The sequence below is a fragment of the Neovison vison genome, chromosome X, assembly GCF_020171115.1.
Source record: "Neovison vison isolate M4711 chromosome X, ASM_NN_V1, whole genome shotgun sequence".
Taxonomy (NCBI): Eukaryota; Metazoa; Chordata; class Mammalia; order Carnivora; family Mustelidae; genus Neogale; species Neogale vison.
The window spans coordinates 111,848,471-111,873,130 of record NC_058105.1 but is presented as its reverse complement, the minus strand read 5'-3'; the positions used below and the strand labels follow the sequence as shown (position 1 = coordinate 111,873,130).

The 24,660-nt window shown below is 44.0% G+C and overlaps 1 protein-coding gene across 1 annotated transcript in view; it reads left to right on the top strand.

Moving 5' to 3' along the window:
* Positions 1–24,660, top strand: part of PDK3 (pyruvate dehydrogenase kinase 3) — a 77,360-nt gene that overhangs the window by 14,673 nt on the left and 38,027 nt on the right. Inside the window, exons 2-5 of the mRNA XM_044235888.1 lie at positions 8,359–8,500; positions 12,878–12,949; positions 16,434–16,618; positions 19,107–19,196. Of these exons, the coding sequence (XP_044091823.1) occupies positions 8,359–8,500; positions 12,878–12,949; positions 16,434–16,618; positions 19,107–19,196 (489 nt within the window). The remainder of the gene's footprint in view (positions 1–8,358; positions 8,501–12,877; positions 12,950–16,433; positions 16,619–19,106; positions 19,197–24,660) is intronic.

Below are 24,660 nucleotides of genomic sequence, written 5' to 3'. Positions count from 1 at the left end.
ACATGCTCTAGCAGGTCGAAGCTGTGTTTGTGATAATCAGTTCTGAACACATCCATGCCTCCCCCCCCCCCCACCCCGACTCTCTGGCCTGACAGACTACACTGACAGTACTACTACCACTTTGTTACCACCTTCCTTCCTACCTTTGGCTCCTCCTCCCTTAACTTGAAGGCTTTGATACCTTTGACCAAACATACAGAACAGAGCCTGCTATCTATAAGAGGAATTTACCATTACCAGCAAACACAACCTTGCATCCCTGAATTGTATTTGCACAGTAAGTTTATATGGAAACTTAGTATTTTGATTTTCAGTTCTAATCAGGAAATCTGTATTAAATACCTACGGTGTGTTGCATATTGTGCTGGTAGACTCTGCAGTGTCTGAGGCGTTCTGGGACCCACAGGACATAGAACTCAGTGGGTGGGGGGCGAGCCGAGGGGTTGCCCAGGTAGAGGACACAGACTGTGGCCTCACAGTGAAATCTGTTCACACCTGGCATGCAGAAGGGCAGGTTTCTCACTAATCTCTTCATGGACACATACCTACCTTCAAAGAGTAAATGGGATTCTAAAGAGAGAAGATCAGGGCACCAGTGGATGTTACTCACTTTCCCTCAGTACAGAGGTAGAGGCCCCGCGGGGAGGGTCCAGTAACCCTCACCTGCCTTAATTAAGAACCCCATCATGATCACCCTGTATCCCTTTTTCCTACAAGAACAACAAAAATCAGGGCACCTGTGTGGTTCAGTCAGCTAAGAAGCGTCTGCCTTCAGCTTAGGTCATGATCTCAGGGTCCTGGGATGGAGCCTGACGTCCCTGGGATCCTGCTTCTCCCTCTCTACCACCCCCTTCCCCGCCCTGTTTGTGCTCTTGTGGGTGCGCGCTCACTCTCTCTTGTTGTTGTTGTTGTTCTTTTTTTTAAGATTTTATTTATTTATTTGACTGAGAGAGAGAGAGTCCAAACAGGGCGAGCAATAGAGGGAGAGGGAGAAACAGACTATCCGCTGAGCAGGGAGCCTGATGCACGGCTTGATCCCAGGAGCCCCGGGATCATGACCTGAGCTGAAGGCAGATGCTTCTTAGCTGACTGAACCACACAGATGCCCTCTCTTCTTCTGTTGAATGAATAAATAAAATCCTTAAAAAGAACAGCAGAAGTCATTACATGACCATGAGCTTCCCACCTCCACTACATATGGTGGCACATTCTGTATGAGATTTTGATATTCTTTGTAGAAAAATCAAATGGCTCTAGTTATTGGAAGACCTTTTTTTAAAAAAAAAAAAAAAAGACTACTTTTAAGGGGCCCCTGGGTGACTCAGTCCATTGAGCGTCTGACTCTTGGTTTTGGCTTCGATCATGATCTCAGGGTCATGAGATTTAGGTTGTTTACAGTGTCCCTCCCATATCTTTATTTGAAAAAATTTTAGACCTTAAGAAAAGTTGTAAGAATAAGAAAGTCAACACCCACGTCTGGCACCTAAATCCAGCAGTTACTTTGCCATATTTGCTTTTTATCTCTCCCCTCCCCATCCATCCCTCTTCCTGTCTCCTTTCCTCCCCCTTTCTCTACATGCGCTTTTCTGGCTGAACCACTGGAGAATAAGCTGTAGGTGTCACCACGAAGCCTAGATAGTAAGTATGCGTATCCTGAGCGTAAGAGTATCCTGCTGATGGCTGCTTATCACCATGATACGCTTAGCACACTTGGGGAATTTCTCATTGATATCTGAATATTCAAATCTCCCCTCATGGCTCTTGCCTTCAGTATTGGACAGCTCAGGTCTAGAACATACTCCAAAGGTACTGTGGCCGAGCAGGCTGCTGAGCTAGATGCAGCAGAGCCCAGGAGGGGCTTCTGCCCCAGGAAGGTCCCACAGATAGAGGTGGGGGGTGACAGGTACGGCTGGCTGGCTGAAAACCACAGAATGCCCCAGAAGTCTGCAAACCATAGGGTTACCCTGCACGCTGGTCATAGGAACATGAGTAGACAGGCAGTTATCTGTAGGTCGGGTAAAGGGCAAAAGGAGGCTCTTCTCTACTGACACTAAGTGAACTACTCAAGGAGGATTAGGGATCCTGCTGCGGTGTTGGGACCCCACCAAAAAGCCCTAAGTAACCGGATATTTGGGGTCCTCACTCAGTTGGTCTTTGAAGGCTGCTTCACTGAAGCGTTACTGAACAAGTGTAGACCACCAGATGTCTGAGGGAATCCCATGGTGAGGAAGAGAGACTAAGATAAATAAATGCCCCCCCGACATGACCCCAGAAGAAACAAGTTCATGCAATGAAAGGGTGCTTTAAAATGTAACTCGAGAAATAAATCATCTCCACCTCCTCACAAACATCTTAGGGCAGGTCGCACTTTGTAAAGTTGGCCACGATGATGCTTTTCTACCATGTGCCCTTGCCAGCCCTTGCTCAAGAGGAGGGGGAGTCTGTCCCCTGGAGTCTGGACAGGCTTTTGTGACTAGCTGCGTGACTTACTGAGCCTGAGTCGTAAAAGGCCATGCAGAGTCACCTTGTTTACCGAACCCCGGCAAGAGTCTGGCTAACCCAAGGCGGCCATGCTGTGCGGAAGCCCATGGAGAGGCCACCAGTGAGTGCTCTGGTAGGCGAGCCTGGCTGGCAGGTGATTGGCCTGAGGTTCAGGCTTGTGAATGAGAAGCCTTCTGAAGCTTCCAGTTCCAGACTGTCTAGTCACTGCCCACCCCCCTCCAGGCCTAGCCTTAGTGTTTTCCAGGTGAGGTCCCAGACAAAGCCATCCTTCCTGTGTCCTGTCTGAATTTCTAACCCACAGTGTCGGTTATGTTAACAAAATAGACATTGGATTGAAAGAAGTAGTGTGAGGTCTGGATGTTGTTGGGGCATTGAATTTGATAGGGGATGAAGTGTGTGTGAAATCTGCGGTCTTTGGCTCTTTGGTTCTGAAGTTTCTGGCTCACCGTTAGAAATAATAACCAAAACCGTCTGGCCTAGAGTGGAGGCAGCCTCAAGTTTGGTAGAACCCCAGGTTACCTCTGTTGATCTCTATTTATATTCAGGAATAAATTTTTCCTAATAAAGGAAAACTGAAACTTCTCAAGCAGTGAAGTAGTATTTGTAGACACAGAGTAAACATTTTTAAAGTATGCAAAGCTCTTCTTTTGAAAGACAATTCAATTAATCTTTGCTTAGCCCTGGTTAAGTCCAAAAATTAATTACCTAGGATCCTAAAATCCAGTGTTTTCAAAAGATCGCAATCTTATAAAAGATGTAACTGGAGAAAAGTCAGAGTTGTCCCTAAAGTATTTTCTCACTTATATTTTACCCGTTTTGGCATGGTTAATAGTCAAAATACATTGCAGATGCAAATATTTAGTTGGCAGTATTTAGGGGAAAAAACCCAGCATAACTAGAATGAGCTGAGCATTCTGTTGGTCTTTGAGGTCTTGCTGTAAGTTTTTTTCTTTACTTGCTCTCCTTTTTCACTCCCTGGTTCCCTTACTGCCTCTTCCAAACCATCCTCCACCAAGTGTTAAAACTGAAAAACATGGACAGAGAGAGCCCTCGAGTCATCCAGACAGGGGACTCTCCATTTTGGGGGTCATGTACTCAATCCTCTGCTTTAATTTTAAAATACAGTATCAGGTCATTTGATCAACTGCAGAAATATTCTGCATCCTGTAAAGGAATCAGAAAGAGGATTAAAAATATACCAGACATACAAGCCACTAGGGAAACCAGGTATAAAGAGTTAGTCTGAACTCTTGCTCTCAGAAGGCTGGTCAGACGTTCCTTTCTGACCATAACTGTCACTGAGACGGCTCCCTGCACTTGCTTGAAAGTCGTTTGTGTTTCTCTGTCTACTCATCCTATGTCTGGGTGAATGGAAAGTCATTTGGAACTTCTCTACTCAAAGCAGATCATACCTTTTGCAAATGTAGTAATTGTCTCCGGCTTCTCAGTGAAAGGGCAAAGTATGAGAAACAGAGGACAGAATGGGGCGCCTGGGTGGCACAGTCAGTTGAGTGTCTGACTCTTGGTTTCGGCTCAGGTCATGATCCCAGGGTTCTAGAATCGAGCCTTGTGTCTGACTCTGTGCCGGGCATGGAGTCAGCTTCAGAGTTTCAGTACCTCTCGCTCTGCCCCCACTGAGATAAAGAAATACATCTTAAAAAAAAAAAAAAGTAAAGAAAAACAGAGAACAGAAGAGAATTGAAGGGTCATCAAATGAGCATGAAAACCTGAAGAAATCCGAACGAATGTCGTTAAACCAGTGACTTCTTTGCATTCACCTAGTCAAAATGTTCCCTGCCCTTCACCCCCTCCTTCATCATCCTCTGAGCTGATGCTGGGGAAAAATGTAACTGGTAAAACTGAATAAGGTGAAGCATACAGAGAAATGCAGAATAAAAATAGAAAATTAAAATTGAGGAATGTAGAGAAGCCAAGTCAGTGGGGAAAAAATGAAGCTGAATAACTGGAAAGAATCACTGGAAAATACTCAGTCTGCCAGAAGACTTATAAAACCTGAAGCCTTTTAGAGGACGTTCAATTAAAACCAAAAGGCTTTTTTTTTTTTAAGTTGAGTAAACAAAACCCCAAAAAAGATTGTTGGAACCCTTTCATTTAAACTGAGTATCCAGCATTAGTACATAGGATAAAATACTTCAATTTCCATGAAAACCACAGAAAGGTTAAAAAAAGTTGGATCTTTCATATTTATTTTTAGGTTCACTAATTAACTTAAAAAGGCTTACCCCCTTGTTTAAACTGAGGTGTAATTAAGGTATCTGAGTACAACGAATTCAGCTCTAAGCTAAGTGAGAATGTAGGAGGCAAAACCTGAGATTTTTCAGATACTCTTTTTAAAAAAAACTTCTGGAAGCGTTCTCTATCTTCCCAGTAAATCACTGAGAAACTACCATAGGTCGGGTACTCTCATCGGTGCCATGAGGGATCCAGAGACAAAACAAGGTTCTTTGTCAGCTCGTTCCTAACAAGCCGATAATCCGAGATGGCCAACATCAATGCCTCCTGGTATTTGGTGAGCTTAGACCATCCCTAGTCGTTGAATTTTCTAGTTAGTGCAGAGGTGACCAGTGTATGCATCGAGGCCTTTTATTTTAAAAATAAATAAAAGTGGATGATAGGGACACAACGTACTTTAATCCTTTTTAATCCCTTTTTAATTATGTGGAATCCTCAAAGGAGCAGAGGCAACCGCACTCAACCAGAATGTACCAGAGCTCTGGGGCCCAGCAAGCGTCAGGTTCTTGGATCTGGTGCCCCACGGCCTCCGGCTCTTCTGCTTTATCATCATTTGAGATCATTAGTGCTGCCTCTTTAATGAGCTCCCTCTTCTAAATTTTAAGAAGTAGTCGGTGTTAACTCTGAAGTGCTTTCTAAGCCTTACCACGCCTCCGCGAGGTAGGCACGCGTCCTGCAGAGGGTTACACCGCGGCTTACAAGTGTAAGGACACTTTCTGTGTCCATGACGCTTGGGAGGTTCAAGTCCGGATTCTAAACCCAAGTCTAACTCTGGCACGTGATCTTGGGCTAATAATATTGGTCTGGAGGTCTCCCATCTTTTATCTGAATTCTGAAGTTCACGAAGCTCTAAAACTTGCAGTGGTTTTTTTTTCATACCTTTGGTGGCAAAATATGACCCGAACTTACTTCAGGCTGTGGTCTCTTTTCTGCTCGCTATAAATGTTCCCGGATTTCACCACTGCTCTGTCATGTCTGTGTAATAGACAGTAGATGTACGTACTTACTTTACCTTCCGAAAGTTGGAAAACCTTGACATTCTGAAACCCGCAAACCCCGTGCATTTCTACCACGGACATGCCCTGATGGCCCCATGCCACAGCTCCTACTTCTTCCCGTCCTCCCTTCCCCCGGACACTGGGCTTCCAGTTTGCTGCTCCTAATACCCTGTGGATATGGCAGTTGAAATGTGTAAACTTTAATGTCCGAAAAACTCCATTTTTTTCAACTCCTGAGTTTGTACCGCTACTCGCGGTTCCAGTCCAACCCCCACGGGCCCCTTCCTTTCTTCCCGCATCCCCTCACTTCCTTCTCCTGCAAGGGGAACGGTGGGGGATACTTCTGTGCTTGGAAAGCAAGGGGCCCTTTCTATTTAACCAGGATGCGAAGCGTTTGTCCCGGTATGTGAACAGTTAGATGTACATTTTACTTTAGATAATAACAGGTCCTCCCTTTTGTGCTACGATTCAGTGCGGTTTAAGTGTCAGCACTTTTAGTGCACTTAAGATGATACGTCTCTGGGAATCATACAGAACGTTTTAGGAATAATACATATTATCTAAAGCAAAGTAGCCAGAGTCCTTTTAAATGTTAATCATCTGAAGCCAAATAAATGTGTTCAGAATAGATGATGGAAGGTCATTGCTGGGATATCATACCCCTTCCTCCTCATTCAGGGGAAAAGTGGAGAACAGAATCTTTGATGAGTTAAAGATTCCCTGAAGGCCTTAAGTATATTCATCTAGAATGAGGGAAGTAACGGCTAGATTGTTGAAGACTGATCTTTTATTCTAGCTTTTTTTTTTTTTAGGATTTTATTTATCTATTTGACAGAGAGATATCACAAGTAGGCAGAGCAGCAGGCAGACGGAGAGGGAAGCAGGCTCCCTGCTGAGCAGAGAGCCTGAAGTCGGGCTTGATCCGAGGACTCCAAGATCATGACCTGAGCCAAAGGCAGATGCTTAACCCCCTGAGACCCAGGCACCCCTCTAGCTTTTTTTTTTTTTTTTAATGGAGGGATCAGGAGTCAGTGGGGGAAAGAAAGGTTCTGCAGATGACTTTCACGAGTGGGTTCTTTTATTTCTAGTCTTATTCAGTGGGGGAGAGGAAAGGAATAAACCAGAACTTGGCTGCAAGTGTTGGCAAATTAGATTTACTTCTGGATCTCTGGTTTGCGGCCTATATCACATTTGGAAGACTGAGGAGAGTTTGGAGGAGAAAGTGTTCCCTGAGCCTTGCTTGTTTGTCTCGGGGCCTGGCCCCAAGGTTGCCCATCTCCAAACAGCCTCCTGGCAGCACAGAGCATCAGGAAGGCCTGTGGAGTGTGAGGGAGTTGGGGTAGACCCATAGGTGTCACAGAGGACGGAAGAAGGGCAGATGCTTATTGACTGCCTGCTTCGTGCCAGGCTCCGTACATGTTATCCCACTTAGTTTTTACAAAAATTGAAATTTCATCCCCTTTCTTTAGGTTAAGGCAGCTGCAATTTAGAGCAGTTAAGCTTACCAAAGGTTTCTTACCCCCAGATTGGAGGAGTTGGGGCTGAAGCACATTTCTGTCCCCAAAGCCCATGTCTTTCCTCTCATGTCGCCCATCCCCCAGCCATGATCAGGTTTACAGCAGGACTCTGAGGTCATGCTACTCTGGTCAAAGCAGCTGGGAAGGGGCTCGGGTTTCCTCCTTCAGGTGGCTATGTCCTTCTTCTCTCCCTCTGTCCTACTTACAGAAGTTTTAGACCCAAGCAGCTCAGGGCAACCAGTCAACTCCGTGACCTCTGTCTTTAGGGTCAACACTGGGTCTTACCTTTTTGGACATGCCAGAGTAGATCACTCGGCTTCTGAGTGCGCCTGTAAATGGGTTTCTCTGGCACATCTTGAGTCCATCAGAACAGGTCTGTGGCTGCTTCCCAGAGTGACAAAAGCTCTGATTCCTGGAGAAACACATTTGAAGAACGCCTTAGGAAACAGTTGATGCACAGGAGGTGAATATATGTGGAATGAATGGGTCTGTTGCCTTCTGGAAACCCCTGTGAACAGGAGTGGATTTGCATGTTCTCCTACTTTTGTACTTGGTAGTTTCCCCACAGTGTTTATTTGAAAACAAATTCAGATTATATTCCAGGTCATTTTTATATCACCACCGGCAACACTAGAAATATATTTGTGTTAAGAAAAAAAAACTGCTCTCAAGGTTGCCTCTTAGGAAAAAAAATGTTCTTTTTTCTATTCTAATTAAATTATTTTCTTAAACTTGCAATTTCAGAGGATAAAAATTTAACTAGAGACTGCAGCATTGTTCCTTTTTTTCCCCTCCTAACTGGTAACCATGCTATCATGAGAGCACTTTATTTTTTTTTAAAGATTTCATTTATTCATTTGACAGAGAGAGATCACAAGTAGGCAGAGAGGCAGGCAGAGAGAGAGGAGGAAGCAGGCTCCCCGCCGAGCAGAGAGCCCGATGCGGGACTCGATCCCAGGACCCCGAGACCATGACCTGAGCCGAAGGCAGCGGCCCAACCCACTGAGCCACCCAGGCGCCCCCGAGAGCACTTTATTATTACATCTGTTAGATTATAAAATCATGAAACATTTATTGTCTCTTAATAGGGAGAGATAATGCTTGTGAGAAAACTTCATATATGTTTCTACGGAAGGAGCTTCCCGTAAGACTGGCCAACACAATGAGAGAAGTTAATCTTCTGCCGGATAACTTGCTTAACCGCCCTTCGGTGGGGTTGGTTCAGAGTTGGTAAGTAAATAATGTGGCTTTACATGGGTCTTCCCATAATGCTCTGAGCACCTGGTATGGAGCCCATTTTCCCTAAAAGTACGTGAACCGCACGGTGGGGATGAGTCATTTGGGATAGCTACAATTTTCCAAGCAATTGAAAGTTTTTTTTTTTTAAACTGACAATTTCAAATTGTCTTAATGAAAAGACTTCTAAACTGTGTGAGACAGCTTTCTTGGCTTTGCAGATTTTATTTATTTTTCTGGTTATAAATGTGATTGCTCACTGAAACAAAAATTAGAAAGTAGAAAAAAATGTAAAGGAATAGGAACACAGTGCCCCACGCAAACCGGTCTGCAGTCCGTTGGATAAGGGGATGTCGCTACTTTTGATCAAGTCTCCGCCTTGCTCCTTCTGTTTTCCTGCTGAAGGAGTTTCTTGACGGCCATATTTCTGTTAGAGAAAATTATGTCATTTAAAGGGGAACCTCCGATTGTAAAAATACCAGTGCCTAATGTGCTTCATTTGCCTTAATGAAAAATTTAAAAAAAAAATCTCAACAGACAATGACATAAAGTTCGATCACGTACAGCTCTGATGCTGCAAGCGTTGTTATTTAATTGAGGAAGTCGAATTTGTGACCAGACTACCCCCTAGGTAAGTAGGGTGAGGTCGGTGAGCGTATACTCGAGAGACACTTGCTTGTCTCCTGTGTATCATAGAAGCAAGCAGAAGTCACGGCGGAGAAAGCTGGAGGAGTTTGAGAGACCAGATGCTAACAGCACTCCCGAGCCAGTGCAGAGAGGAAGTGCTGTGGGCATGCAGCCGAGCGGCGAGAAAGGGCCCCCGCGGCTTTGGGCTTTGCGCTGCCCCTGGCTGCGTGGATGGAGTGGGTAGGACCAGGGAGAACATTTTAGGGGAAGGGAACGATGTGGACAGATTGAAGGAGAATGGAGCTTTAATTAGTTGGCTTTTTAAAGGGTTAATGGCCGCTGGGCTGTCCAAAGGGAATGGACGTTGAACAGTTATTCCCCAGTAATAGGAATTGAATCCGTGCTTAGGGCGGAGCATGAATTGTCTGAGAAACAGCAGATGGGCTGGCCTGAGCGATCCGGTGCCCCGTCCCAGTCCCAGATAAGCCGCAACTCCTCCCTGTGGCCGGCTTAGGGGCCCGGGGGTCCAGGGGAGGGAGGTCAGAGAGCGGCTGCCCCCCCCCGCCCCGGGTGGAGGGGTTGGGACTTCGGTACTCCGCTGTCACCATCCCTTGCTGTCCACCCCCATGCATATTTTGTTCCAGCAGGAGCAGCAAGTGCTTGTTTACGTGAGAGTTCTTTATTGCTTCAAGAGCAACATCAGAAATTTTCCAACAGAAAGTGTATACTCACTATTGGGGTCATTGTGGTGGGGATTGGAGGTCGACTAGCTGACCTGGTGGCAGTGACTGACAGTCCCACGTCTGTTGCTTACGTAAAAGTTACTTTGAAGCTTCGAAATGAATTTGCTGGCAAAACATAGACTCAGGTGATGGGGTCAGCTCTTTTTTTGTCGCACATTTCTCATCCGTAGCCTACTTAAACAAATGCCTGTCACTTCTTGCTTTTTTTTTTTTTTAAATTCAATTTTGAAATAATTTCCTATATAACAGATGTGTGAGACTAGTAGCGAGAATTGCCATATGCCTTCACTCAAATTCACTACCTGTTAACAGTCAGCTAACATTTGTCCTGTTCTCATTCATATTTTCTCTCTCTCTGTGTGTGTGTGTTTGTGTGTACGCTTAGGGTATATCAAACATGTGGTACTCACATACATACATGATACACATTTTTTTTTCCTAAACCATTTGGGTTAATGGTGGACATGCCCCTGTACCCCTAACGACTTTGGTATGTATCTCCTTAGAACAGCTCTTAGAAAAACACAGTATGGGGGCGCCTGGGTGGCTCAGTGGGTTAAGCCGCTGCCTTCGGCTCAGGTCGTGATCTCAGGGTCCTGGGATTGAGTCCCGCATCGGGCTCTCTGTTCAGCAGGGAGCCTGCTTCCCTCTCTCTCTCTCTCTCTGCCTGCCAAATAAACAAATAAAATCTTTCTTTTTTAAAAGAAAAACACAGTATGATTATCAAATTTGGAAATTTAACATTTAGCCAGTAATATTTTCTAATGTGGGAGAACTTTTTCTCATTTCATTTATTGTACTAATAGTGATCTTTTTTTAAAAGATTTTATTTATTTGACAGACAGATCACAAGTAGGCAGAGAGGAAGGCAGAGAGAGAAGGGGAAGCAGGCTCCCCGCTGAGCAGAGAGCCCAATGTGGGGCTCAGTCCCAGGACCCTGAGATCATGACCTGAGCTGAAGGCAGAGGCTTTAACCCACTGAGCCACCCAGGTGCCCCAGTGCTCTTTTTTTTTTTTTAGAAGATTTTATTTATTTATTTGAGAGAGAGCACGAGGTGGGGCGGTGGGGAGAGGGAGAGGCCGACTCCCTGCTGAGTGGGGAGCTGGATGTGGGGCTTGATCCCAGGACCCTGGGATCATGACCTGAGCCAAAGGCAGTTGCTTAACCTGCTGAGCCACCCAGGCACCCCAGTAGTGCTCTTTTTTTTTTTTCCCCAGCAACCTCTGCCTCCCCAATGTAGGAATCCAGTTAGGATCACACATTGTACTTAGCTGTCATTTCCTTTTCTCTTAAAAGCAACTCTTACGGGGCACCTGGGTGGCTCAGTGGGTTAAGTCGCTGCCTTCGGCTCAGGTCATGATCTTGGGGTCCTGGGATCGAGTCGTGCGTTGGGCTCTCTGCTCAGCGGGGAGCCTGCTTCCCCCCCCCCCGCCTACTTGTTATTTCTCTCTGTCAAATAAATAAATAAAATCTTAAAAAGTGACTCTTACTCATAACAGGCCGGGAAGCCCACCTCAGCTAGAGTATGTTCTCCTTGTTCACTTGACTTTCAGGCTGGGAAGCTGGGCAGCATCCTTGGCTCCTCTTCACTCATGACTTAGGTCTTTAAGTGAACTACCCTTTTGGAAAGGAGGGGTCACCTTCCCGGCATTCTGCTGGTATGTGACAGGATAGAGGGCCTTGTTGCCTCTGGTTGACTTTGCCCTCTGTGGGAGGTCTGACCTGATGATTTCAGCAGTGCCCAATCCATAGCCTGATTTGCCCGGAGGCTTTTAAACAGTATTCCCAGAGATGAACATACTTTATTGTCACGCATCGTTACAAAGTTCAGGTGAGGCTGACGACTAAAACATCATTCCTGCTTATGCATTTATATGCTTCACAGTCTTTTTTTGTTACTGGAGTACCCTCATCTTCCCTCCAAAGCCTGGCTAGTAGGATTAGTCATAATTAATTGTTAGAAATAATTCTGTTAAGGACTAATTCTTTCCGGGCATGTTCAGATCCAAAGCAGAGATGACGCACCCCTGAGTACCGGGTATCTCTGAGTCCCCTCCAGACCCGGCAGGTTCTGTCTGCGTGGAGCTGCGTCAGTAGTGTGCCTCTCTCGATCCCATTTTTCTGTGTTCTCCAGAGAGTTATTTTGGACGCATTATTTCCTATACAGGCTCTGATTGATATGTAGCTATTTTTAATCTAGAAGCGGTTTCTGAGGACCTGAGAGGCATTCCTTCCCCTCCTTTGCAGTGTTGATAAGATTAGTTTAACTTTGAGAAGGAATGTTTATTTCTAGTTTCTGAGTTCTTAGCGTGTACGTTAGTGTCACACACGTGTTCCTTACAATTCATATGGTTGTCTTGGCTAATCCAATTATGGATTTGGTGTACGGGCTAGAATATGTTCGTGAGTAGCAGAGAATCCAACGAAACCATACATTGGCTCGTTTTGCCATAGGATGAACTTTTCATGTTGGTTCGATTTAGAGATTCATGAGATTGTGGAGACCCTGCTTTCCATGGTGTCAGCTTTATTTTCAGGCTGTGTTTGCCCCCGGCGGGAGAATGGCTGCAACATTTCCAGGGCTTACAAAGTCCACGTAGCCCACTGTGCAAGAAGCAGAGCAAGTTAATTTCTCTTCCAAAGACCTCCACCAAGGCTTCCCTCTTATTTTACTGGCTTGAATTGGGGCAGTGTGCCCATTCCTGAGCCTTTCTCTTTGTTCAGGGGAATGCAGTGCAATGCAATGCCAGGCCTAGGCCTCGACTGTTGGGCTGGTTAGTAGTCAGTGACAAGAAAAATACCATTACCTGGAGAAAAGTCAGGCCACCCAGGAGCTTTGCATGGCGTCTGCTTCCCCTGCAGCCCTTGGGCTACAGTGTGGGGGGTTGGTGGGGGGAGGTTAGGTGAATACCTGAGTGAAGTTTTAGGCTGCTCTTAGGAAGAAGGAAAGGAGGAATGGAAGCTGGGTAGGCAATTAACAGAGTAACTCCTCTTTTTTAGGTATATGCAGAGCTTTCTGGAACTTTTGGAATATGAGAATAAGAGCCCTGAAGATCCACAGGTCTTGGATAAGTAAGTATGGTACCAAACTTACCTGACAGTAGAAACATCCGGGCTAAAAAATGTGTTGGTAAATGGAACTCATGTCATTAAGAACCAAGAAGTGTAATTTGGATGAAAGCATTACGTTTGTTAATGGGTAGCAACTCAGTATCACATTTCTAAATAATTTGAGGTAATTTAACATAGCACAAAAGGAATAATGACCCTTCAAATTATGTTTCATGATGTAGGGCTTTATATTTTCCCTCCTGGTGAACTGGTGCCGGCCACTCACCGTAAATATTGCGGTGAGTGTACCACCTAGTGGTTGTTTTAAGAATGCAGTGGCCTCTGGATAGACCTGATTTATCTACTTAGTCCTTTACGATTTTTTGTTCAATTTTTTAAAACTTTTCAAGGCAGTGTAACAGTTGAGCTCAGAAAACCTGTAATGCTTTTGTTTTGGAGCAGCATACAAGACTGTGCTTTTAATGTAACAGCCTGAGTTCTCTGCTGCTGTTCGGCACGAAGACTGCTAACTTCTCATGCTGATGGAAAATGGTGCTGTTTTTCCATCTTCGTTTAACTGGAAAACACTCACCCTAGCTCCGAGTATGTGTGCGCGTGTGTGTGCGTGCTTTTCTTGCATGCGTGTGTGCGTGCTTTTTTTTTTTTAACCCCAAGAGAAATTAAGTGTCCCCTTCACATTACTCTCCTCCCATTTCTCATACACACGAGGGACTGCCTATGGCAGGCCTGTTGTGCTGAAGAGTTTTCTTTCTGCAGAGAAGCCTGGTCCACGTAATTGTGACCCCAAACGCCTTACACACAGACATTCCAGAAAAAGAACAAAGAAACACTGTGTTACAAAAGCAACCGTAAAACTCGAGGCATTCAACCCAACCCTTTCCAGTCACAGATAAGGAAACTGAGGTCAAAGAAGGGGAATGACTTGTCTAAAGGTGTAACATTCGCTGGTGGCAGAGGCGATCTGTAAATCCTTGTTCCGTTTCCTTCGGGCACCGTTCCACACAGTGTACCACCTGCCAGAACTGACCGTGTGAGCCTCCAGTAGCTCGCTCCAGCTTAGTTGTAAATTAAAATAGAAGGTTGTATACACCTGTCGTCTTTGCTAGGTGTTTTGGAAATGGATTTGTGACTTGTGGAAGGGAGGCATTGCAGTAGAGCCCCAGATGCAGTGTTCTCCTTGCTATAGGCCACTGCTCTCACTTAGCATATTGAAATTAAAGGACTCCAATCCGGAAGCTTTGTTTTCTCAAAAGTCATTAGATAGTAACAGTTTGTTTTGCTGACATCCTAGAAATTAGGACTGACTTCTCTAGCTTCAAATTTTAGGGTATAGATTTGTGGAAGTAAATAATATTAAATTGCTACCGTATGTTTCCCAGAATCCTGTCTCAGTTTCTGGAACAGGTTATTGGTCAGATGCAGTTTATGGACGGGAGCCCACTTTGGAAACTGCCAAGTGCTGGATCCAGTGCATATGAGATCATAATGATAATTGCTCCCCCTCAGTGAGTTTTGGTGACTTGCCCAGGTTCACACAGATAGTTGGTATAGTATAGCTGGGGTTTCAGAAGCCCACTGCCCCTGGCGAAGGAAGGAAAGGAAGGTGAGCTAATCGCCTTACTCATAGTAGTAGGTCCGGGAGAGGCTGTACAGGAGTCCTGGGCAGGGAGATCATTTAAGTGAGAAAGCAGCTTAGAGAACAGGCTTGTTTCTCTTGATGATAAAATTAAGAAGACCCCAGAAGACTGGGAAGCATTCTGAGAATTGAGCCCTTGAGGCAAGTCTTGCTTCTGATAAGTTGAGGTGCTTCTCTACTGTAATGAAATCTTTCATTTTAGTGATAGTGGATTTATAAGTACATTAGAAAGAACATTATGTAGAGGACAGGTTGTCCATTATCAAATTTCTCGTCAATAATTATGACCTTCCAGTTTCGGAGTTCATTTATTCAATTCTGCTATCTTTATGTGTGTGTCAGGAGATTGTCATCACCGAGAAACATTAAGACCGTTCAGATAAGTGAAAAGAAAGTCACTCCAAATTTCCATTACCAGCGGACAACTACTGTTAACATTTTCCTTCCATTCCATACTTTTTCCTAGGCATCCATATTTTTTTGTGCACAATATGTTTTACAAAAATAACTGTGGACATTATAGATCTCTATACCATTACTAATGGTTTCCAAATGGTCCATCTACAGGTAAGTCATGTGATTTGATCTCCTGTCATTGAGTTGTAGAATGGTTTGTATTTTCCTTGCTACTCTAAACAGGGCTCTTAAGAACAGCTCCGTCTTGTTATTTTCTTAGGATCAATTCCTGGGAGTGGAATGAGACTCTGTGGTCTTTTGATACATGTTGCTAAATTGCCCCTAGAAATGGATCAGTCATGCTTCCACACTCTAGAGAACACTGGTTTTTCTTTGCCAGTGTGATGAGTGGAGAATGGTACTGCGTTGTTTTACTTTTCTGTTACTGTTTTTGAAGGATAAGTTATTGGTATTTGCATTGCCTCTCTGGTAAATTTCCTATTCATGCCAAATCCTTTGCCTCATTTTCTGTTAGGGTGCTCATCTTTTCCTTTATAAAAGATAGTAGCTCTGGCAAATGTCTTTTTCCCAGGTTCCACTTTGGTTTTTTGACTTTATAACCTGTATCCCTATAGAGTTGCCGAAATTCTGCATAGTCCTTTTGTTTGTTTCTTCAGGCTTCTACCTGTAGTATTAAGCTAAGAACAGCCTTCCTTACCCCCAGGCATACTATACTATATAATTATTTACCTGATTTTCTTTTATTTTTTCTGTGATTTCATTCTTTTACATTTAAATCTTTTAACTAAGTTATTGGCTTAAGGCTTGAAACTGGGATGTGACTTTAATTGGTAGCCACCTGTCCCAACTAATTTGGTGGTTTCCCTACTGACTCAGAATGCCACTTTTATCAATGTGCTAAATTTTTATGCTTACTTAACTTGCCCTGGTCCTTCTTCCAGGCTTTTTATTTGGTTCCATTGACGACCTCTCTGTTCTTAGTTGCCATTCTTAGTATATTTTTTCCTCTGTATCTTTATAGTAATATACCATAATTCTTTTCTTTTTTTTCTGATTAAGCTTTTGTTTTAATGGGTCTTAAAATTCTGTGACAGATTTTTGGTCAAGTTGTTTCCATTAAAAAGTGCTGATTTTAGGGGCGCCTGGGTGGCTCAGTGGGTTAAAGCCTCTGCCTTAGGCTCAGGTCATGATCTCAGGGTCCTGGGATCAAGCCCCACATAGGGCTCTCTGCTCAGTGGGGAGCCTGCTTCCCTTTCTTTCTCTCTGCCTGCCTCTCTGCCTACTTGTGATCTGTCAAAATAAATAAATAGATAAATAACCTTAAAAAATAACAATACCAGCACGTAAATAGTCCAGAGACAGAGCTGGGAAGTTTATGCATCAGTGCGTGAGATCAAAAGACTGACCACTTTTTGTTTCCTTCCCACACAGCTTTCTGCAAGTTCTGATCAAAGTGCGAAACAGACACAACGATGTGGTTCCTACAATGGCACAAGGAGTGATTGAATACAAAGAGAAATTTGGGTTTGATCCATTCATTAGCAGTAACATCCAATATTTTCTGGATCGGTTCTATACCAACCGCATCTCTTTCCGCATGCTTATTAACCAGCACAGTAAGTTGGGGTTTTGGTCCTCTTGTGAAAGGGCACCCAGAGTGATTTCTTCCAGATGTTTTCCTGTTGCTTCACTGATCCGAAGTTTGGTCTGTAGAAATTTCATTTCTAGTTTAATTTTTCCTAAGTAAATCCTATCCATTAAAAAGCTCTTCATTAGTATTCTTTTTTTTAAAAAAAGATTTTATTTATTTGTCAGAGAGAGAGAGAGGGAGCGACAGCGAGCACAGACAGACAGAGTGGCAGCAGAGACAGAGGGAGAAGCAGGCTCCCTGCTGAGCAAGGAGCCCGATGTGGGACTCGATCCCAGGACCCTGGGATCATGACCTGAGCAGAAGGCAGCTGCTTAACCAACTGAGCCGCCCAGGCGTCCCTTCATTAGTATTCTTAATGGAAATCCTTGAAATGTTGATGTTCACATTAGAGGCGGGAACTCTGCCTGCCTTTTAAGCCTCTACCTTTACGTTCCTGGTGAGGGCGTGATAGTACTTTGATGTGTCTCTGAGAATGTGGTCTAGTCTTTATTCAGGGGTTATGTGTTTTTCTTTTTGGTTTTAAAAACATCAATACTGGGAATATTGAATTGGCATTTTGACAATCCGGGCGATTGATCTTTAATTTCACCGTGATCACAGAAATCAGATTAAGCAAACTGTCAAACCGTAGTCTCCTATGGAGAGTTTTAGTCCACTCACCAGGATGATAAGCAGATAGGAAAAAACAACTAAAATTCTGGCCACAAAAAACTTTTTGGCTCATTTTCAGTATTGTCTCTTTGCCTGATATCATCATTCTTAAGAAAAAGCACCTACACGTCTACAGCCTAAATCATCCCCTTTGCTGAAGCAAAAAATGGGCAGAGCATTTCTGCTAACTTGATTTATTTGGGTTAGTGATTACATGTGGATTGGTCCCAAATGTATATCTTAAAAATAGAAGTGTCTGACAGTTTATAGGAAATTTAAATGAAAAAAGAACCTAATTACTATTCAATTAAACTACTTACATAACTACAGGGTTTTTTTGACCTAAATGTGTCTGTCTACATATATATGTACATGTTTTTAGATCACTGATTAAGCTTGTACACCTCTGTTTTTCTTCCACTTAATCATTTGGAAGTGTGTGTATTGGCCTAATGCCCTTATTTGTCATTTTTCATAATTTAAAATATCCCCTATTGTTTTTCAAAGATCTTATTTATTTATTTGTCAGAAAGAGAGAGAGAGAGCGAGCACACAAGCATGAGAAGTGGCAGGCAGAGGGAAAAGCAGGCTCCCTGTGGAGTAAGGAGCCCGCCAGGGGACTCGATCCCAGGACCTAGGCTCATGACCTGAGGCAAAGGCAGACACCGAACCAACTGAGCCACCCTGGCGTCCCAGATCTTCCCTATTTTTTTTAAAGAATTTATTTATTTATTTGCTGGAGATCACAAGTAGGCAGAGAGGCAGGCAGAGAGAGAGAGGGAGAAGCAGGCTCCCTGCTGAGCAGAGAGCCCAATGTGGGGCTCGATCCCAGGACCCTGGGATCATGACCTGAGCCGAAGGCAGAGGCTTTAACCCACTGAGCCACCCAGGAGCCCCTCAGATCTTCCCTATTTTATCCCCTAACTTAAATTCTCCTTTTGTGGAATCTAAGCTCTCCCCAATTTTTGTTTGATTTGAAAATAAGTACATCTCTAAAAATTTGGATTCAGATTACTTTTTTCTTTGAGGCTCCTTTTGGCTTTTATTCAGAAGTAATATTTTGTAAATCTTGTATAGCGTGGAAGTATTTGAATGTAGTTTTAAAGATACTTGAACAAAAAGAAATATTTGAACACATATTATTTGTGTATATTATATTGAAAAGTACTCCCCGTGATGGAGGCATTTGAAATGTTCACGGCGAATTCACTTCACAAGCCTGCACTAACAGTACAGACTGCATTTTCTAAATAAGTGGTGAATGTTGGAATCCATGTCTGGAGTAGTACTGAGAAGGTGAGTAAACTTGGCTGAGGATGAAAATAACTTTTTCATCCAAGTCACATGGGGTCAGAGAGAAAAGGGCTGGACCCCTGGCCTTGGTTATTGCTTTCTGACCTGCTAACTGCAACCAGAAGACCTTAGAACATGTCCTTCCGGGGCGCCTGGGTGGCTCAGTGGGTTAAAGCCTCTGCCTTCGGCTCAGGTCATGATCCCAGGGTCCTGGGATCGAGCCCCGCATCGGGCTCTCTGCTCGGCGGGGAGCCTGCTTCCTCCTCTCTCTCTGCCTACTTGTGATCTCTGTCTGTGAAATAAATAAATAAAATATTAAAAACAAAAACATGTCCTTCCTCCTTTGCCATCCAGTAGAGCTGATCACTCCTCAGTGTATGTGTTCTCTAGCTTTAAGTCACTCTGGATGCTAAAATGATTCTTAGAAATAAGACAGTCATTTCAAAACCTGATAGACTACATTGCCTGCTTTGTTTTTAATCCCTCGCTTCCCTTTTGTGTTTGTTTAGCACTTCTGTTTGGTGGTGACACTAACCCGGCTCATCCTAAACACATCGGAAGTATTGACCCCACCTGCAATGTGGCTGATGTTGTGAAAGGTAAGGAGGCCTCTACAGTGTTAGTGATTGTGGTCCAGACAGGACTATGGTTTAATCGAGGCAACCTGGCCATAGGGTTATGATGCCGAGTTCTTTGCTGATTCATTAGGTCTCTCTGGGCCCAAGCCACTTGTGCCAAATAGATGTTCTTTCTAGGCAGTTCAGGAAAAGATGCATAATTAGCAGCATTCGACATGGGAGTTTCTACCTCATTGTCTAGTTTTGTCTTGAGCACTAACTGGTTGTTAGCTTCAGGAACATTCTAAGTTTTGATTGCTCCCATTATCTGAAACTTCCAGAAAATGTAAATCCACGTTCTAAAGTTTGGCTAAAATTCACATGGTTGTAAAATTCCAGCATTTTTCTGGTGTGCACCCCAGGTCTGGGAATCTATGTGGTAAGTGAGCTTCACCAGTTTACTGGCCATCGGGCTGGATGGGCACTGTTCTAGTAGCCTTAGGGTAGAACAGAGCCCCACAACCATATGTCCCTGGTACCCAGGCACTTCGAATTTGAACAGCAGTTTCCTCATTATTCATTTAAGGTAAGTGTCACCTCCAGAAAACCTTCCTAATTATAAGTGACCTACCAGGTGCCTGGACCTTTTCAGGTTTTTACTTTTTTCCTGGTGTTAGTTACTCTGTGCAGCTTCAGATTCCCAAACTACCCTTTCCCAAGATTGGCTCTCCTACTATGGCCCTCCCCTCTCTCCTCTGAACACACACAAGTTTTCATGACCACAGCTATCCCGGTTTTCATCACAGATCTTAGTTGTTCCTACTTTTTCTGAACTCAGTAGGAAGTTCAGTAGGAAGCAGACGAGGGCCTTGTCTTCTTGGTGAATCTCTCAAGCCCAGTTCAAGCAGAGAGACCTTTGCTGTTTGAACTTAGAGGGCCAAGGGAGGTGGCCTAGTAGATGCAGCCTCCCCAGTGGAGGAATAGACCCAGACCTTCAGCGGCTATTGGTAAAGAAAACTTGTGCTCTTTGTTTACTCTGGGCATTGCTAAACCCAGGGCAAGGGACCCAGGCATGGTGGCCTTAGCTCACCCGAGGATCATTGAGCTGTTCGGCCTTGGGTTAGGTAGGATACATCTACTCAAATTACCTCAATTTTTTTAAGGTGACTCAATTTTTTTTTTTAAAGTGACTAGCCCTAGCCTCAGCTCCCTAAGAATCCTATAGGTTGCTCCCTCACAAGGTAACCCAGTGGTTGATTATGACCTCTGCAGGCCCCAGGGTAAAGGGGAGTAGGATCAGTCTTGTCCTAGCGTGTGTTCATCAGACCCTAGCCCAGTAGCTTTTATGAATCAGAAAGCCTGGTTCAGGTAGTTGACTGCCCTTAGAGAAAAAGGCACAAATTCAGAAAGCAAAAGGGCATTATTATGTCCTACCTATATGCCTTTTCTTTTGAACTATAAGCAATTTGAGGTCAGCTTTTATGTTTTACATTTGTTTTTATAATGCATATAAAATGTAGTATATGCCTTTAAGATGGTCATATAAATATTCCTTGGTTTGATAAATGTTAAGCCTTTTGGTAATTTTTTAAATCAGCCTTACTGAGATCAAATTCTCATATCCCTGCAAGTCACAAGGTACACACAACTGAGTGGTTTTTAGCACAGGTGCACAGCCGTGCCCTCATCACCACCATCAGTGTCACACTGTCGTTCCCAGGGAAAGAGACTCTGTGACCACTGGCCATGGTTTCCCCCCACCCAGCCCTAGGCAACCGCAGGTCTCCTTTCTTTCTCTAGATTTGCTATTCTGGACACTTTACTGTAAGTGGAATCACACAATACGTGGCCTTCTGTGTCTGGCTTCTTTCACTTACCACAGTGTCTTCAAGGGTCATCTGCATTGCATTGTGGGTTAGTACTTCATTCCTCACCACCGAATAACATTCCTTTGTATGGATATATTGCATTTTTTTGAATCATCAGCCCGTGGTCTTTGGGTTAGCTGGGCAACCTAGAACATGTTATGTTAACTTCTTTGGGCCTCAGTTTCTTCACCTGTAATATGGTGCTTTTGGCAAGTCATCTTTATCATAGGGTTAAAGGAGTTAATAGAGCTCCTGAAGCAGGGCTCGCACCCAGTAAGGACTGCAGGCAGGTTTACTAGCGGTGGTCCTTGGGCGTCACAAAAGTCATTTGGCTTCTCATTTATGCCATTGCTTATATAATAGATTGTTGCCTTTACTTTTGTTTCTGGTGTAAACTATGACATATTTTTAAAAGTCATTCAGGACATTTATAAGACAATTGGATGTTTGACATTGAAGAAATGTTAATTTTTTAGATGTGATACCGATATTGTGAGTATGTTTTTTGAAGGAGTCCTCGCTTCTAGGAAGCTATTTTTTTAATGTTAGGCATGATATAGAATGACATGTGGGTTTTGCCTCAAAATGACACATAACAGAAAAGAGTGGGCTCGTGTTGAAAACTGTTGAGGTTGGTAATGGGTACGTGAGGAGTCCTTATGTTGCACTCTATACCTTTGCATATGCTTGCAATTACTCGTAATCACGCTGTAAAAACAGACCCGTGTTTATCATCTCATCGTTTCTTCACAGTCTTTCATTCCTTTTCAGAGAGATTTAAACCATGAATCTGCAGCTAGATAAATAAGAGAGTTCTAAGCACCTGGTAGCACTTCCGTGGCGCAGAGAGATGAAGAGGCGCTCACGTGGGTCAGGAAGTCAGGTGGGTGGGCAGGAAGTCAGGTCAGGGGAGACAAAGAGGAGGAGCCAGCTGCCCTTGACTCTTCAGGTGCAAAGAATCTGCCGTTTTGCGGCACTTCCTGTCTGTGCTGCTCTTCCGGGCCTTGTTCTGCACTTCCGGTCGTGGCCTTACTTGTACTTCCGGTGGTTTCTGTGCCTGCGCTGTAGATTTCTCAAGGGCCGGAATTGCTCTTACCACTTCTGCATCTCTCCCTGGGATGCCAGTTTTGTAGTGAAAACTAGCTGAAGGTGATGGGTAAAGCGGTTTGATTCTTGCCCTTCCCCCTCCCTCCTCCTGTACTTACAGCTCTGACTCCACTCTTTCTCCAGCCAGTTTCAACTTTCTACCCAGGGGCACCGCAGTTGTAACTATGAATGAAGCTTCGGGTGTGTCCTCATGTAATCATTCCTGCCACTTGCATGTAACGTAGAGCCTGGATTTCTGGGGATGCCAGGGCCTGTGACAGTCACCCCTGTGCTCTTTGACCACTCAGATCACCGCTTCCCCTGACATCCACTCTTGCACACACACACTCTTGCCCCACGCTCCTCTGGTAAAGAGGAGGGGCTTGTATGTTCCCTGTTCCTCACCGCGTCTTTCAAACCAGGTTGTTCATTTCTCGACAGCCCGTTCCCATAAGGAACGAGCAGCGGAGGGTGGTTTCAGTTTCGGAAAGTGCAGAAATATATCAAGCCACGTTCACACGATCAGCTCTTCTGCCACCCTTCACTCCCTTCACAAATCGTCCCTACTGATAACGCACAGCACACTCAGTATGCTTGTGTATACTTTCTAGAATGCTCTTTTGCTTCTTCTACCTGGTGAGGTGGATGCTTACTAAGGGCCACTTACTTGTCCTCAAACCATTGGTATAAGTTTTCCACCTGTTGTGGCTCCATGGTTTATTTCAGTATTATGTAAACTGAAGAAATGCGAGTACGGAAAAGAGACTTATCTCCATTAATATCAAGTTGAATGCTTTGGAAAGACTTGATAAAGAACAGTCTCTTAAAAATGTAAGAAATGACAGTGAACAGATAACTCTTAGATTACGGGGCAGTGCTGAGTAAAACTCTCAGAATGAACCTGAGCTCATGTTGCTTCACAAGTGTCTTGAAGTTTATTACTCTTTAAAGGAATAAGGATCAGAATTCACAGATACATGTAGCATTGTTAATCTAAGAAAGATGACCTAGAACTCCAAACTAATCCATATTGAAGGAAAAGGCTTTGGCCATATCAAAATCTTCTGTTGACAGAAGATAATTGTGTATTCAAATGTGCATTTTGAAGTTAGTGTTTACAATAATAGTCATACTTCGGGGCTTCCTACTTTGTCCAGCACTTTTGTCAGTCACCCAACTCCTGTCCCCAGTTGGGTCCATTGAGAGGACTAATGCCATGGCACCAAAACACAAAAAAATGCTCATTGAAGAAACTTCAGAAAATGTAGAGAAAAAGAAAGGAGAATAAAAACACCTGTTTTCATAACTAAGTGAGAATGTTGTTTTATACATTTGACTTCATACCATATCGAAGGATGATTATGCAACAGCAAATAATGTGAGTAATCCTTGTCTACAAAATCCATAGTATTTGTCTGTTTCCCCTTTTCCAGCACTAATGCCCATCACACATGACCTTCCTGGATGAATTCAGCACCTGACAGTGTGGCCCATTTTCCGTCCTCTCTTTCACTATAGTTGGAGTCCTTCCTGTGTCTCATCTGCTGTACTCATAATCTCTGTATGCGAATGGGTTTTCCAGCTGCATGTGTATAATCTTTTATTCTTCAGTGGAGTATTGGCCTTAAATCAGGTCCCTTTCCTACCCTGGCAAAATGGGCCGCGCAACCTAGCAGGAAACCAGAAGATCTCTTCTCCCTGTAGACTAAAGCACATTTTAATAGTCCTCTCTCTGTTTCATTGCCTCTGGGCCCACTCCTAATTCTCTGCATGTCAGGATACCTGGGCAGATGCTGTTTCTGGTTCAAGATAAGACCGAGAGAAGGAACAAAGCAGAGAGCACCAGTGGTCAAAAGGCCTGCAAATTCTTCCCTGTCTCAGAGCAAAAAGGCACTGAGTCTCTTACCCCCAGGTGCCCCAGGAGCAACAATCCTAAGGTCTCAAAGGGCCCACGCCTCACAGTTATCCCCAGTACTCCCAAGTGCTGGCAAGAAGAGGAAGAAGTGCGTCTCGGTATCTTTTGACTCTTGGTGAAGCCTTACTGCTCCCTTCGTCTTTTTCAAGCATTTGGTATTTTTTTTGTTGACTTTTTGTCTTTTCATATCCTACTAGATTTCCCCATTATTTTGCTTGGTGTATCTCTATCTTAGATACTGTTTTCCTTTCATTTGGTTTTCAGAAGCTTGATGTGGAGGGAGTAGGGGTTCTGGCTTTCGCTGACAGCTCTACTGTTGGTTTTCGCAGCTGTGGCGATCCTGCGTGCGTTAAGCACAGTCACATCTCCAGCCCACACGCCCTGCGTCACACACGCGTGCCTACGTATGCACATTTATGGGTCTTGCAGCCATACAGAACCTTCTTGAACGCACAACGATGCCATACTTAGATCTCTTGAGACAGACTACAGAACACTTTTATGTGGAAGGGTAGGGACAATATTTTTATTTTGGACTAGACAGTTGTATAAACGTGTAAAAGTGGGGTGCATCTTGCATAACACTAATTAAATGTGCAGAACACTGAAGCGTGCCCTCTTGCTGCTTACTTAGCAC